Source organism: Hippichthys cyanospilos, chromosome 1, assembly GCF_059441005.1.
Source record: "Hippichthys cyanospilos isolate Australia breed blue-spotted pipefish chromosome 1, RoL_Hcya_1.0, whole genome shotgun sequence".
Lineage (NCBI taxonomy): Eukaryota > Metazoa > Chordata > Actinopteri > Syngnathiformes > Syngnathidae > Hippichthys > Hippichthys cyanospilos.
The window spans coordinates 4,915,180-4,931,144 of record NC_142369.1 but is presented as its reverse complement, the minus strand read 5'-3'; the positions used below and the strand labels follow the sequence as shown (position 1 = coordinate 4,931,144).

At 43.8% G+C, this 15,965-nt stretch overlaps 2 protein-coding genes across 4 annotated transcripts; one reads left to right on the top strand and one right to left on the bottom strand.

Annotated features, from left to right (window-relative positions):
* Positions 1-1,187: 1,187 nt before the first annotated feature.
* Positions 1,188-10,411, bottom strand: LOC148428728 (TOX high mobility group box family member 4-B-like). 3 transcript variants are annotated; one of them, XR_015865232.1, is made up of 10 exons: positions 9,278-9,537; positions 9,091-9,159; positions 8,740-9,024; positions 8,405-8,665; positions 6,934-7,254; positions 5,175-5,255; positions 4,570-5,100; positions 3,561-3,715; positions 3,214-3,482; positions 1,188-2,721 (listed from the first exon to the last, which is right to left on the bottom strand). XR_015865232.1 is itself a non-coding variant. In XM_088411769.1 (9 exons), exons 1-9 carry the CDS (start codon positions 10,287-10,289, stop codon positions 3,425-3,427), a joined length of 1,767 nt encoding a protein of 588 aa, XP_088267895.1. In that variant the 5' UTR covers positions 10,290-10,411; the 3' UTR covers positions 1,188-3,424. The 3 variants fall into 3 exon arrangements, 2 of the variants coding, with proteins under 2 accessions (XP_088267895.1, XP_088267882.1); XM_088411769.1 differs by lacking the exon at positions 9,278-9,537 and adding an exon at positions 10,284-10,411 and having other exon boundaries at positions 1,188-3,482; XM_088411756.1 differs by having other exon boundaries at positions 1,188-3,482.
* Positions 10,412-10,719: 308 nt separating this feature from the next.
* anapc10 (anaphase promoting complex subunit 10) lies at positions 10,720-14,309 on the top strand. The gene is made up of 5 exons (XM_088411805.1): positions 10,720-11,113; positions 11,190-11,307; positions 11,460-11,550; positions 12,567-12,687; positions 14,025-14,309. Exons 2-5 carry the CDS (start codon positions 11,193-11,195, stop codon positions 14,256-14,258), a joined length of 561 nt encoding a protein of 186 aa, XP_088267931.1. The 5' UTR covers positions 10,720-11,113; positions 11,190-11,192; the 3' UTR covers positions 14,259-14,309.
* Positions 14,310-15,965: the final 1,656 nt, after the last annotated feature.

Genomic DNA, 15,965 nt, shown 5'->3' with positions numbered 1-15,965 from the left:
GAAAGAGAAATATTCTAAATTGTTTACGTGAAGTCTATCAATTACTTTTTTCATTGTATGTATGTTGTGTTTATCTGGAATGTCTGATAGAGCATATGTGTTATTGATGTGTTTTTTGTGTTGTTGCTTGACTGTTGTGTTGACAAGGAATTATTATTGTGAATTGTAAAAAGATTCTGCATCAAAATACACTGTAAATACAAATTGATGTTTTTTGTCAAAATACTATTAATTGCTCCAAATGTGTTGAAAGAAACCATGTTTTTGTGTGTTTTATAACGAGACAATACATTCTTTCTAATAGATATTTGAGCAATAAAAAAAAAAAACAAGACATTTGCAATAAATTAAACATTCTTATGTTAATTCTTGTACTCCTGGTATATTTATTTATGATTATTTGTTTCTACCTTTTTATGTTTTTGGATTAATTGTCTTGGTATTATTCTTTCTAATATTTTACTCTTGTTTGCTTATTGTTCAGAGTTTTTCATACATGTATTACTCTGTTTTGGAATAATTGCATTTTAAAAAATGCGGTAAAAACAAACCCAACATACATCACATTTATAAATGTTTCTATAGTTTAGAAAAATGTAAACTTGCGGAATGTGTATAATAGTACAGTAATAAAAAATAGTTACATGAACAGAAAATTACCTTTAGGTTAACTGATATTTTTTTTTATTTTATTCAAAGCAATACTCATATTGAATAAATCACTAAACAATTCATATTTACTAAATACCAAGTAGCAAATTTAATAATAAATATTGTTTGTAAACGGTTGCTTCAGATTGGATCCATATTTTTTTAACCTGTTTTGATACCTGTGATATTTCAATATTTTATTTTCAATTAAAATTTCAAATGTTATGCCCAGACCCCATTTGATTTCACTGTATTGATTTTTTTTTGTGATTTAAAAAAAAATCTGTGTGAATGTGTTTCAATGGTGTGAAGCACATTCTGTTGTTTATGCATGAAACGTGCAATACCAAAAAAAAGCTGCCTTGGCTTGACACCTCAGTCATTTATATTAAGTGCATATTTACTTGCACTCAGATATAAAAAAAAAGATTTTTTTTTTAATGAAAGCCCGATTGTGTATGCCTTCCCTCAATTGTATTTTTTTTTGACACACTGACCATATTATAGAAAAAGAATTCAGACATGGAAACACCCACTATATTAAAACATAAAATATTTAATTCCCCGTTGGGGGATTTTTCTGCACACACAATTACTCAATATTTTCAATTTTTGAAAAAAAAAAAAGCTTTAAAATTCATTTTCAGTAGCATCAACAGGATTGATGTCATTTTCACCTCGGGTGTTCCACACTTCAACTGATAACTCGTTTAAGCCCAAAGACATATTTTTACGTTTCAAATTCAATCTTAGGTGCGTGGTGATAAAGAGTTTTTAAAAAAATGATGGGAAGGAGTATCTGACTGGATGTGCTGGACTGTGTACACACACACACACACACACACACCCATCAACCTCCGTTTGGGTTGGGTTGCGGAGACTTCCCTTTCCCCAGCCAGGAGGATCCACAGGCATTCCCAGACCAGCTGAGAGACAAAGTCACTCCAGCGTGTCCTGGGTCATCCCTGGGACCTTTTCCTGGTGAGACATGCCCAGAAGACCTCAGCAGGGAGGCGTCCAGGAGGCATATTGACCAGCTACCCGAACCAAGTTCGGGTCCTCTACCAGAGGGCTGGGAGTTTGAGGGCTGTGCGCAGTATCTTTGATGTTCCCAGGACTGCACTTTTCTGGACTGTGGCTTCAGGTGTTGTTCCCGGGATTTGCTGGGGCCACTCACCAAGTTTGGACCACACAACCCTTTGAACGTCCACATCCGTTCCAGCCGCTCTTTCAACCCTTGATACTTGTCAAGTTTCTGATGTTCCTTGTTCCTGATGTTGGCGTCAGCTGGGATCGCAACATCTATCACCACTACCCTCTTCTGTTCTTTGTCCTCCACCACTATGTCTGGGTGGTTAGCCAGGACCTGTTTGTCAGTCGAGAAGCTGAAGTCCCGCAGCACCTTGGCCCTGTTGTGCTCAGCCACTTTCTGTGGTATGGCCCATCAGGATTTAGGTACTTCTATTCCATACTGGCGGCAGATGTTCCTGTGTACTATCCCAGCCACTTGGTTGTGACTCTTTATCTGATGGTGGTACATGCCATGTAGGGGTTTGTCCCTCCAGGTTGTCTGGTCCTCCTTCTTTGCACCTCTCAGGGTTCTACTGCCTGAGACACTCACTAAGCAGTTCATCCTTCAGGGCCATCTTTCTGATGTTACCTTGTATTTTTGACGTTTCATCCAGGGCCGTGGAATTGACGTTCACTAGTCCTCGGCCTCCCTCTTTCCGCTTATAGTCTCAGGGTGTTGGACTTGGGGTGGAACCCTCCATGCATGATGAGATTTCTAGTCTATATCTGGGGATTATATCTCCTCCTTTGGCCGTTTTATGATGGTATCTGATGACTGGTAGTGCGTACATGTTGATGGCTGGAACCTTATCATTCAACTGGCTTTTCAGGACCTGTCTTACTATGATCTGACCGAGGGGGTTCTGGCCTCTGCAGAACAGGAGTGGTGATAACGCATCGCCTTGGAATGTGCCGCACTTGATGATGACTTGGGCAATGGGCTTTGAGTTGGTCTCTAGAGTTGTCTTCCGCGTTTCCATTGAGTGCTGGATGAAGGTCCTTATACACACACCCATACACACACACACACACACACACACACACACACACACACACACACACACACACACACGTAAAAATGTCTTTGGGACACGAGTTAATCACAATAATCCAAGCAAGAGGACAGGCTTTCTTTTTTTTGTGTTTGTTCCTTGAATCTTAGCACCAGTTCTCTTGAGTGTTGCCTTTTTCCTTAAAGGCGACACCAGCACCTAGCTTGAAAACTTTGAGCCTCCCCTTGAAGGTCGATATGCTAATTTGTGTTCCTTTGTTTTCCCCAGTCAAGTGATAAGCTGCCTTTCCGCAGTGGCTTGCCCAGCACAAACCTGAGCTATCCGTGATGGAGCGTGCTGTGAAATTGCTCCATTTTTTTTTCCTTCTGCTGTTCTATCACACACACGCACACACAGACAGTTGAATCTCCTCAAAAAAAAAAAACGGAGAAGGAAACAGCTGTCTTGATTCTGAACAGGGTCTAAAATCTGCCAATACCTGAGTCTCATCACTCGGGGGAGAGGAGGGGTCTTCCCTCCCATCTGTCTCCATGTGGCCTGTGATAGACCGGAAAACTGGAAAACAATCCAGTGAGCTTTTCACCTGCTGTCCACCTTGAATAGGATAAGGACTTAGAAGAACAAAAGAAAAAAAAAAAAAAAAGGATGGATGGATGGATGTGTAGGGTCGGTCACATCGCTCATCTCCGCTAGGTGACCGTGGTGGAGTTTTGACCTCGGATGGCGCACCAGGCCGTGAATACATTCCTGGAGGGGAGCACCAAAAGCACGCGCTAAAACAGAGGTTCAAAGAAAAACAAGCGCAGTTCTGGAAGCAACAGGCACCTGCAGTGTGTGGCCACACACTCGTTGCTGCAGTACTCTTTGTCCCAGTCTTTGTTGTCTACCGCCGGGTTGGTGCACCCGCTGCGCACGCAAATGTTGGCGCCGGTGGCGGGCGCCATGCCGGGCCCGGGCGCCACTTTCAGCTCCACCTCCATCTGAAACACAGAAAGCACATTTGGTAACAGCAGACAATTCAAAGACATCAGGCAGATGCGGATTAAAATTACCCGCTGCAAGAAAAATCATTGACAACTCATCCATTATGTTACAAATTATGTAAATTACTTTGATTTTTTTATGATATCATAAAAGAATCAATGGGAAAAAAACACTGGGGAGCTGCAATTTCCAGCAGATTAAACCATTTTTATATGATTGCAGATGGACGTGCACGATTTTGTATACAAAAGTAATCATGGTTCAAATCTCTGACCATATAAAACCATTGTAATTATAATTTTATTAAATTAGTTGACAACTACGCAGGGCATCCCATTTAGTTTGGTGTCATGCAAAGTGCTTCCTGTATGATGTCATTGCTAAAGTGCGAATGATGTGCTAACAATGCGAACATCAGCCCAAAGTGGTATGTTACATTTGTGTTTTATGTGTTAGCCGTAGCTAATGTCAAATTTATATTTGTTAGTCCTACGGTGTAAATTGTTGCTGGGAAGTGTGGATTAAACGAGTAAAGATGAAAAGCGGAAGAGCAGAGTAAAAATCAATACAAAAAACTATTGTCTCGTATGTGGTCAAGTCGGCATATTAATAAATGATAAAAATGCATCACAAACTGTAACAAATACGATTGTGATTACGTATTACATCACAGTCATGCTGGCGGTGCCATGTGTGCTATGTGCCAACAATGTCGTTGAATTTGTTCTCGTTTTGAGAATATTTTTCCGCCGAGGCGTTTCCCAAGTTGAATTTTTCGTAACAAGCGGCGTTCGTAACTACTGTAGAGGTACCGCTGTACAGACAAAATGTTAAGTTTCATGATCCTTACCCCTTCATCCGCCTCCAATTTCTCCCCTTCTCTCGTCTTGGGAGAACCGGATGTGGCGAGGAGCGGAGCGGCGCCGTCGATCCGGCGTACCACCGGGACCACCTTGATCTGCAGCGGCGGTGGGGCGGCCGAGGCCCCGGCGCCGCCTCCCCGAGGTTTGGCCTGCAGGGGGGGCGGGGCTTGGGTGCGCACCATCTGCTGCAACCTGGGCGGCGGCGGCGCGCTCTGCATCTGCTGCAGCGGCGGCGGCTGGCGCGGCGAGGAGGCGGGCACGGCCGTGACGGCCACGCCGCCCGAGGGCAGCGGCGTCTGCTTGATGATGATCTTGGCCACGGTGGGCGGGTGCGGCTCGGCCGGGGGCTGCGGTCGGATGGCGCCCGTGCGGGAGCGCGTGGTGACCTGGGGCAAGTCCACGATGATGTTGGAAGCGCAGATGTTGGTGATGGTGTTCTCCTCGGGGTTGTAGTGCTGAGCCCTGCCGGAACGGGCCGGGGGCGGCGACGGCGACGAGTCCAACACTTCGATGGGGACCTGAAGAAGAGGCGCATGCAGAGTAAAACCTTTTGGCTGCTCTCAGCGGCCAAATGATGCCACGGTCGTCACACCTGACTATTGAGGGTGGCCTTGTACTCCGCAAGCGCTCTCAAGTAATCCTTCTTGGCCAATTCGGTTTTCCTCTTGTAGACCTGCAAGAGGGCACAAACATTTTCGATCCGACCGCAAAGTCGAGGCAGCACCATCGTACGTAAATAGAGGACCCCCAGGTTACGGCGTCCCTAGCTTACGTTTTTTTCACGTTACCAAGTGGAATCGTAAGATTTTTCGTCCCCATGTTGAGGCATTTTTCCTGCCTCACGGCATCGACAATAGTTCCCAAATTCAAACTCGGCGGTCAGTATGACTCCGCGAGTCGCAGCACGCGCATACGTTACTATATGTGTCACTGCGTACATCACTAAGTTTCTGATCTGCTATTGTTTGGCATCATGGCGTCCCTAAGATGTTGGTCTGCTATTGGTCAGCATGACTAAAATGGTGGTCTGCTATTGGTCGACGTCATGGTGTCACTAAGATGCCGGTATGCTAAAGACTTGATCTCATGTGAGTGCTTAAAATATCGTATTTATCGTGCTTAATTCAAACAAATTGGTTAGCCATGGATCCCAAGATTGCTAATGATGTTAAAGGGAGAAGTAAGAAGATGATTACTATGGAAATGAGACTGGAGATAATAAAGAAATGCGGAGAAGGCTAGGCTAGGCTATGCGACTCTTGCTAGGGAATATGGCCATAATTAGCTCGTCATTATATACATAAATATCATACATGTGTAGTACTTACAATACTATTTTGTTACTAATTTTTAATATGTATATAAAATTGAGATGTTTTATATGGGGTTTTGCAAGCATGAGGTAATTATCATACGTTTCCATTGACCGGCATTGGACGATTTCGCCTTATGATCCCAAATCCGGAACAGATCAATTTCATACGGCGGGGGTCCACTGTATGTTCTACATGAAGAAATGTCTATCTAATAGAGGATTCGGGGACGCATTTGCACTGCAGGCAAGTTTTTTAAATTCCCTTATTAAAGATGTTTTGTTTTTTTTAGAGTAAATTCAACCCCAGCAATATTTTATTATTTTATTGTTTTATTTGTAGTGTATGTAACAGATGAATTTTAGACAAATTTAGACACATGTTAATGAAACCGTCTTCTATGGTTGTAGGGCAGGCACTTGTAAATAAGAATCCACTGAGTGTCAGGTAAGGCACGATAATGCCACCCAGTGGACTTGAGCGGTAGTTACATTCTCGTCCTTTGCGTTACTCTCATATGTGGGATAATAGATGCCTTAATTATCGTGTTAATCTTCTATTACTGTATTATATTTTAATTGCAGGGTAACCGAAGAACCACAGACATTGTATTAGTTGTAAGTGTAAGTACAACAGAAAAAACAATAGAATGAGCGCAGATAGAAGTAGACCAGCACCCAACAAACAATGAACTACAAGAAAAAATGTCAAATTTCGCCCTCTAGTGGTGGCGGTAGGGTAGGCAAACAATACTGACGAACCAACGATTACAATGACGTAGTAGAAAAAAAAAAGACAAATTTATATAACCAATAAAATAACCAAGTGAATTAAATTTCCTGAAACATACAAAAAAGAAAATTATTATTTTATTGCAATTACACTCCCCCTCGGCATCAACAGGGGGGCCCGCCCCGCTATTTGAGAAGCACTACTGTAAGGAAACAGCAATTTTGAAATATTCTTATGGTGGGCTGTTAAAACTGTGCATTTTTCCGTTAAAATGCATCCAAGCAGTGTAATGGGTAAGGCCCTGACCTGCTTCTGCTCCTTGCCGAGGCTGTCCCACATGGACGCCACGATCTTGGACACCTCTCCTATGGTGGCTTTGGGGTTTTGTCCTTTGATGGCCGCCTGAGTATCCCTGAAGAAGAGTGCGTACGCCGGCACGGGCTTCTGCGGCTCGTTGGGGTCCTCCTTCTTCTTGCCCGTCTTCCTGCTGCCCCCGCCCTTGCGGCCGACCGGCGGCGAGGCGGCCGGGGCGGGGCCGGACGGAGCCGCCGCTTCGCCCGGGTTGGGCTCCAGAGAGATGACGCCGGGACTGAAGCTTTGCGACACGGGCGACTCCACCAGGATGCTCTGAGGACATGAAGAGAAACAGATATCTTTTTCACTTTTGAAAATTAACTCTTTCAGCGCCACCGACAGGAATTCTTGTCTTTTAAAATAGTAATAAAAAGAATAAAATTCTGGCCAAACATGCTTTTTATGGAGAGTAGCTGACACCCTTGACCAGCGCGTATCTAACGTGAAGCCAATTAAGCACTGTAGTGATAACTGTGACCACTGGAGGGCAGTGTTGCTCACTTAGTCACACTAGAAAAGTTTAAATTAATTTTTAACTCTTTCAGTGCCAAGCATTATTGGAAAAAGCAACTTCTAGAGTGCCAGTATATTAAGCATTTTCACTCATGTTTCAAGGCCGTCAGAATATTGTGTGCTATGTCTATGTCAGGCATGTCCAAACCCGGTCCTCGAGGGCCAAATATCCTGCGTGTTTTTGATGTTTCCGTCGTCCAATGATCAGGTTTGTTGTCAGGCTTAGCTGAAGAGCTGATCATTTGAATCAGGTGTGTTAGGAGGACAGAAATATCCAAAACATGGCGGATAGGCGGCCCTCGAGGACTGGGTTTGGACATGCCTGGTCTATGTAAACATGGGTGCTATCATATGAAAGATTGATTTCCATTACTAACTTAGAATTACAAGCATGTAACATATGTGATGTATTCATGGCAACACTGCCATCCAATGGTCACAATTATCACTACAGTGCTCGATTGGCTTAATATTAGATAAGCGCTAGTCAAGGGTGTCAGCTACTCTCCATTAAAAAAACAAATTTGATCAGAATTGTATTATTTTTATAACCATGGGACTGAAAGAGTTCTTTCACTTATTGGAGAGGGCAAACCCGATGTGTACCTTCTATGTATACCCTCCAAGTAAACATGAGTGGTATCATGATGGAAACATTTCCATTCCTTACTTTGAATTACAAGTATGTATTGTATGTGTAGTATGGATGGCGTTCTTCCTCAACGTGAGCAACAATGTCATCCTATGGTCACAGTTCAACATTACAATGCTCAATTAGTTTAATGTTAAAATAAGCACAAATCAAGGGTGTCAGCTACCCTTTCATAAAAACACGTATATACGTAAACATACATACATACATACATTAGTGTAGTATACACACACACACACAGACACAATCATAACTCACCCTGCGAAAGTCATCCATATCGTCGTCCTGCAGCGAGCCGGCAGGTGAGGCGGTGGCCGACAGTGGGCGCTCAGGTGACTGCGGCTGCTGCAACATGTTGCCGCCGCCCAAGCTCAGACCCAGCTGAGCGCTGAGCTCCGACTGGTCGATGGTGGTCAGCTGGTTGGAGCCCAGCAGGCCTTGGCTCATGTCCCCCAGCGGGACGTCGATGGTGACCGGCGACGAGGCGCTAAACTGCGAGCCCATGGGATGAACCAAATCCTGCGCAAACGGCAAGGAGACGAGCGCATCGGCGAGCGCCCCGACCAGCGCCATTCCAGCTCCGGAGTCCTCACCATTCCTAGCGACGAGCCCAGCAGGGCGCCTCCCGACTGGTTGATAACTCCTAGGCTCAGGTGCTCAAGACCCTGCGAGGGAGGGTGGACAAAGGTGGAGGCGAAAGAGGGGTCGTCGCCTTCCACCACAGCGTTTCCCGGGACCGCCACGCCGCCTGAGGGAGCGGCGTCCGGCAGCTCCCCGAAATGCGCCACCACGTCGGAAACGGTGAGGGACGAATCCGGGTCCAGTGTGATAGGAGGGATCTCAAATTCCTCATCACCTAGGCTGGGAGTGTGGAAGGTCTGCGAGGTGGCAAGAGACGCGTCTGTGGTAATGTGCCGGATCGTCCGAAACCTCCTGGGGCTCACCTCTGACGGCGCCAAGAAAGGGTGACCCGATCCAGAAATTGTCAGGTAGTTGTCACCGCCGCCTGGGAACTGACATATTGACGAGTGTGTTAAAAAAAATGATAAGCAGGCGGTCGAAATGAGCTCGGCATGGATGACAATGACTACTCCCTCCCTCAAAGCCCCCCTCCAAACAAACTGGGGTCACCTTGTTATCAGAGTCAAATCCGTTGAAGGACTGCGGGTCCAGGAACTCTGGATCGCCGTCGGGCTGCCCGCTTCCGCCGGTAAGATGGGAGTAAAAATTTAGGTCCATCACGCCCCCACCACCCCAAGCCAAAACAAAAACAAACGGCGAGTGGTCGTTCAAGAATCACAACGAGGCTGTCTGCTTCCGACAGAAAGCCGAACGCAAGCAGCAGCGGAGTTCCAACATGTGGACGCCCAAAATAACCCCCCCCCCTCCCCGGAACGTGCTTAGCTTTTTGCCGGATTTGACGCAAGGCTGCGGTAGCGCTGCTCGCTTGCCGGCCGCCCGTTCGCTTGTCAACCCCCCCCCCCCCCCAACCCTAGCCTCGCCTTTTCCCGGGGTCAGCAGGCACACGGCGTCCGGGTTCCGAACATGTCACCGCCGGTTCGAGCCACTTGGAGCGTGACCGTCGCGTTTATCCGCCGACGTCGGGTCTGGCGCGACCCAGGCTGCTTAATGGAACCCGAGCCACCGATGCGGAAGGAGGAGTCAAGGGACGTAAAACCCCACAGCGGATATGCAGCCGTGCTTCTTTCAAATTAAAAGCGCTCAAATAAAAGGAGCCCAGTCGACCTCTTCTGACAAGCCGTCTTTATTACTTCACAACAACACACGAATGGCGCGCGTCGAAATGTTTACTGCCGATGCAAGCAACCTTCAGTCTCCGACCTCCAAACCGAGTTCAATCGGCGTGTGCTTTAACGCTGACAAACGTGACACATCCGGCAAGCGTTGCATCGCGCTCTACAAATACAGCCGTACAAAGTTAATCGCGCTTCAATTCGAGATGCTCTAAAACACACACGCAAAACGGGCGGATTCAATTAAAAACGCGATTCACGCTATACCCGTTGAGTTTATGACAACCAATAAGTTTGTTTCTTTTTTGTCGTCGCCCGTCATTCACGTGTGACGACAAGTGTGGTGATTGATTTACGCCAGGAAGCGTCATACTCCCTCTTACCTCCATGATCGTTGTCAAATTGTGCTTTTGGTTGAGTTTTGGGTGCACTTGGCGAGTGAACTTCGGCCACAATCGATTTCCTTAACGAGCTCAACATGGCACCGGCGCCTCTTACCGGATTGGGCGACGTACAGTTGCAAGTGACGTCAGCACGTCTGCTTGAAGCGTTCACGGACCTACACTCAAAGTAGTACTGTATTTAACCACTCAAAAAAAAAAAAGTTAAGCCCTTTTTATTTACGAGCATATTCAATTAGACAAGTAAACTTGTTACGTCTCAGCCATATTGAAGTTTCAAAATAAAAACTGCCAATTACACGCCCTCTCATAACAAACTGGGTCAATTTCCCCCAAACCGGTTGCTGCCAAATATTAATGACTAAATAATCAAGCTCTTTTGATGATGACGTGTATTGCATCTATTTGACAAATTTCAACATTACATTTAAAAAATATATATTAAATTGGTTGAATTGATTGCTTTATTAAAGAGTCCACAAGTTACTATAAAATAAGATGAAGTTAACAATATATATATATATATTTTTTTTATTAATAACCCAAATTATTTCGGGGACTTGTGTTTATTTTTTCAATAAATCAAATCAAATCGGCATAAAGAGCGCTGCACTCCAGTCCGGTAGATGGCGGCAAAGCATCTGAGACTAGTCGAGTCGCAAGTTAATGCAAAAACAAAACAGTTAGTCCGCGATTTCGTCCGTTGTTTTGGGGGGCTTTTAGCAGTGGATTCTCGGAACTTTCCCACGTCGAACTAGCACACCTGGATTAGCAGCAGGAGCTGGTCGTGGACTTTGCAAATCCTGTAAAAGGTAGCAAGGTTGGGTGTGAACAAGGTTCTGTTTGCAGTTCCACATCCGTCGAACACCCTTTTTTTATGTACATCAGACGATGGCCACGCCGAGCAAGACGCCGCCCGGAGCGGACCCCAAGCAGCTGGAGCGGACCGGTACAGTTCGGGAGATCGGCTCACAAGCGGTGTGGTCCCTATCCTCCTGCAAACCGGGTGAGCGGCGAGCTTTAAAAAAGTTTCCAGAACCCCCTGAGAGGCGGGATGAAGTTCTGTAGATTATTAAATGATTTATACAAGTAAAATCACCTGGGGAAGCAACCTGAAACGTGCAAACTGTCCAGACGGAACCTGACTGCTTCTTGCAGGGTTCGGTGTGGACCAGCTGAGGGACGACAACTTGGAGACGTATTGGCAGTCGGACGGATCGCAACCGCATCTGGTCAACATCCAGTTTCGGTACGTGCCGGTTCACGAACAAGGATGAGACTTTTACTGATGTTTTAAAAAAAAAAAAAAAATTCTTAGCGTTGTTTTCGCTACGTATATTCTATATAAATTATATTAATACAGTGTGACCTCTACTTATGAAAAATTCAGCTTACGAAACACCACCGCAGGAAAAATATTCTGTCTAGTTATGAAAGCATTTAGCATTCGAAAGGAGACATTGTTGACGTATTACAATGAGACACCAGCTCGCTCGAACAAGACTGTAATGTCATATGTCATCACAACCCGCAACGTCTATTTTTATGATTTATTAATATGCTAACTTGTCCGCCAACCAGAAGCCCGAGTTCTTTGCACCGAGAGTTTGCAGCGTAGAACTAAGAAACTGAAAATTGACATTAGCTATGGCTCAAATTGTACATATTCACTTAAAAACAGACTGTATGTAACATAGCACTGTGGGCTGTCGCGTGTGACTTTAGCGTCGTTAGTTGCTGATCGACATCACACAGGAAGCACTTCGCATGACCTCAGAGTAATCTTGAGTAAACTCACATGGAAAAAAACAAATATTACTGCTCCCGTGGACTTGTAAATGATGCCAAGATGACATTTTGACTGCTAATTGATGAAAATTTGCCTCAAAGTAAACAACGTGCTTGGTTGTAAGTCGGCTTCATTTTTTTCATTGGTTTGCAGTCAGCAAGTAAGTTAGCTGTGTGCCAAGTTTTTGCCATGGCTTGGGTTAATTTGTTTTCATTATTATTGACTTTATCTCTTGATTTATTTTCGTTGATTCTTATTTTGAAGTACCGAGCCCTGGAGCCTCTTTATATTCTGCTTGTTTCAGAAAAGGACAATAAATAAAAACACGTTTGACCAAACATAATGAAACCGTGATTAATAATCGTGATCTCTATTCAATCTCTATTCCTATGAAAAATATGGTTGTTTTTTATATCATTTTTTTGCACCGCTGTTTATTATTATTATTTTTTTTTTTTCCTTTTGGCTGCATCTAGGAGGCGGACCACGGTCAAGATGCTGTGCATCTACGCCGACTACAAGTCGGACGAGAGCTACACGCCCAGCAAGATCTCTGTCAGAGTGGGGAACAACTTCCACGACCTTCACGAAGTCAGGGTGAGTCCCGTTTTAGCCGCGGCAGACCCGGTTTTGAGCCTTAAGTTCCGAGTCCCATTGTTTTGCCGCAATCTTACAAAGGTCGAGTACCAATGTCACTTTTTTTTTTTTTGAAAGTCCGACAACACATGCATGTTAATCACCAGTGTTGGCAGTAATGCATTCCAAAAATAAAGTAATTATTTACTTTTTGCTGCGTAAGGCAGCCGGGGCCCCCTGGGGGTACTTGAAGGAACTTCAGGGGGTACTCAAATAAATAATAAATGAATTGTTTCAGGAAAATATAAGTTCCTAAAACAAATTTGAGGACATTAGTTACTCAATTTCATTATGGTAAAAAGCCAGATTCTCCCCCATACTAAAATGGTTGGACCCAACTTGTACGTGCCACCGCTCGTTACCTGTTAAGTTAATGCTTTGTTTTTGTGAACACATCTCTACTATCATCCCCAAAGTTTAATATTTTTTGTGGACAAATGTTTATTTATAATTGTTTATTTTTGAGAACAAGTCTTGACACTTTGTGTTGATTATTTTTGTGGGCCAATATTTGTTAATAATTAAGATAATGATTTATTTTCGTGAACAGATCTCTACTGTGATCCCAAAACAGGACGCTTTATGTTGAATATTTTTTTGTGGACAAATCTTTATCATTATTGAACAACCTTCATTCTGTCTATCGTTTAAATTGTTCAACTGTTGCTTTCCTCTTTACTGGACAGTGGATGACTTACAAATTTTTAAATTGTAAAATAAAAACTCTGAAATGTTAACATTTCTAAAATGTTTTATATGACATGTTCCGGCGTTACCTTTTGCCCTCTCAGAGGATCTCAATTGATTATAACAACCGAATGACTAATAAAACTTGTTTTAGTTTGCTTCATCGACAAAATAATCAACAGATTCAATGATGAAAAGTTGCATGAAAAAACATTGCGTTTTCAGTATGTCCAAAATGGACAATATTTCCACTTTTGAATGGCAGTAAATGAGCCTGACATGGGCTAAATTTGACTGCGGTTTGTACCTCTCCACCTCCCGTTTGTCGACGTGTTTTGACAATCCATGCGATATTTCAGCCTCCTGGTGGTGTTTTTTTTTTTTTTTTTTGGATGCTTTTCCCGAGTCGGGTCGAAATTTCTCCCGGGGGTTAAGTCCGTAATTACCGTAACTCAAGATGACTTTTCTTCTAAGATTATTTTGTAACAGCCATTTTTAGACCCTCCTGTAGACAAAACTTGAAAAAAAAACAAAAAAAAGCTCAATCTGGGCATATAGTTTGAAGGCGAGTAATTGAAATTGTCCACCTTGTTGCGTTTTGCCCCGTGCAGCAGCTGGAGATGGTGGAGCCCAGCGGCTGGATCCACGTGTCGCTCCTGAACCAACGCAGCAACGAGCCCGTGCGGACTTTCATGATCCAGATCGCCGTGCTGGCCAACCACCAGAACGGGCGAGACACGCACATGCGGCAGATCAAAGTTTACACGCCGGTGCAGGAGAGCTCGGTGGGCAGGTTCCCGCCGTGCACCACCGTAGACTTCATGATGTACCGAAGCATCAGGTGACACTGGCGACTCCTCTTGTCCAACTCCAAATAAAGCTCTCGTTAAAACCCCCCTCTTTTCTTGGCGCCGCTCTTTATTGCCGCCGCCTCCCGATTGGCCCACGGGCGGCTGGAGCGGCGGAAGCGTGGCGCAAACATTTATACTCATTCCGACACGCTTGCAAATACAGTGATCCCTCCTACTTCGCGGTCTCAGTACTTTGCGGGTTTTTCCAGTAAAAATAAACAAAATAATTCAAAATTAAAAAAATAAAAAATAAAAAAAATGCAATGCGCAAACAAAAAAAGCGAAAAAGTACATTATACAGTACTGTATTCATCAAATAACTAAGTAATTTTAGTTAATAACTATGTTAAGAGTTCTTCAAGCGTGAGAGTTTGTGATGTTTTTTAATCTTATTTTGAAATGCACGCTTTTAATTTGTCGGGTGGCGTTGCATTTCCGCTTCCTGTTTTACGTTCTCTGTGGTCATTCGCCTCCGTAGTGAATGACAACGTAAGCTCACATTTATAGTTTATTATCATTTATGTTGATAACGCACGCTACTGCCTATGTTTTATTAAGCGATGACTGTTTATTCTGTTTATGTGTTCGTTTGTGTAGAGGTTGCACTTTATAGTTAGTAGTTGTTAGTTGTTGCTAACCCGCTAATGTCGGCTAAAAATACAGTCAATTCATAGATTAAGTGTGTAGATGTTAGTTGACTTACTATAAGATTGTTGTTGATTTATTATTCAACAGATACTACATGATACACCATACATGAGCCAAAATAAATGTGAAGTTCAACTTGATGACTTGCGTACTCTTTCACCGGAGTTTTGGTGCAGACAACTAGTCCTGAGAACAAATTCTCAACAAACTAAGTAAAATTAGTTATTTAATGAATATACAATAATGTTAATAAGGATAATGTCATGTTAAATAATAGAAGAAAGGAAATACAAAAAAAAGGATTCTTTATGGTTGCTGGAGCTATATTGGGGCTTACATAGAAATCTAGGAACTGATACCCGCGGGTTTCAGACTTCGCGGGGGGTTGACGCCCCCCATTAACCGCGAAGTAGGGGGGGATCACTGTACACTCAAACATATTTGGGGCGAAAATGTCTTTTTTCCTCATGATGCCACTTGCGCATTTGCGTACACCAGTGCTTCTCAATTATAATTTGCCAAGCCTCCCCTAGGAAAAGAGAAAACATTTGGCCCCCCCTCCCCACCACACACACACACACACACACACACACACACTCTCAACGCGCTGACTATAAATAAGATTATCTATAAAAATAGAATAAGTAAAAGTAAAACGTTGACGTCACAATGGCAGCTTCCTGCTTGCACTACTTGTACACGGGCAACGATTCAACGTTTAGTGACAGTGAATAACTTCAGTCTCCAAATGCGCAGAATTTCAAACTCTCAGCAGTAAATATTCAGCCATTTCTATAGCCATCCGTCAAAGCAAGCTGCCTGTTTTATCGTTTGTTTTTCTTTTCAGAAATGCAAACATCAGGTTTGTACGGGCGAGAATCAGAATCTGACTTTTGTCAAAGTTCTCATTTATATGACATCTGGGAATTCTGACTGAATTTTGACACGCGATTCTTACTGCTAATCTCACTGTCAGGTTCGGATGACCTAGAACATTTAATTAAAAAAGAAAAAAAACCAGAAGGAAGACAACGCTTTTTCTCCCGAGGAGAG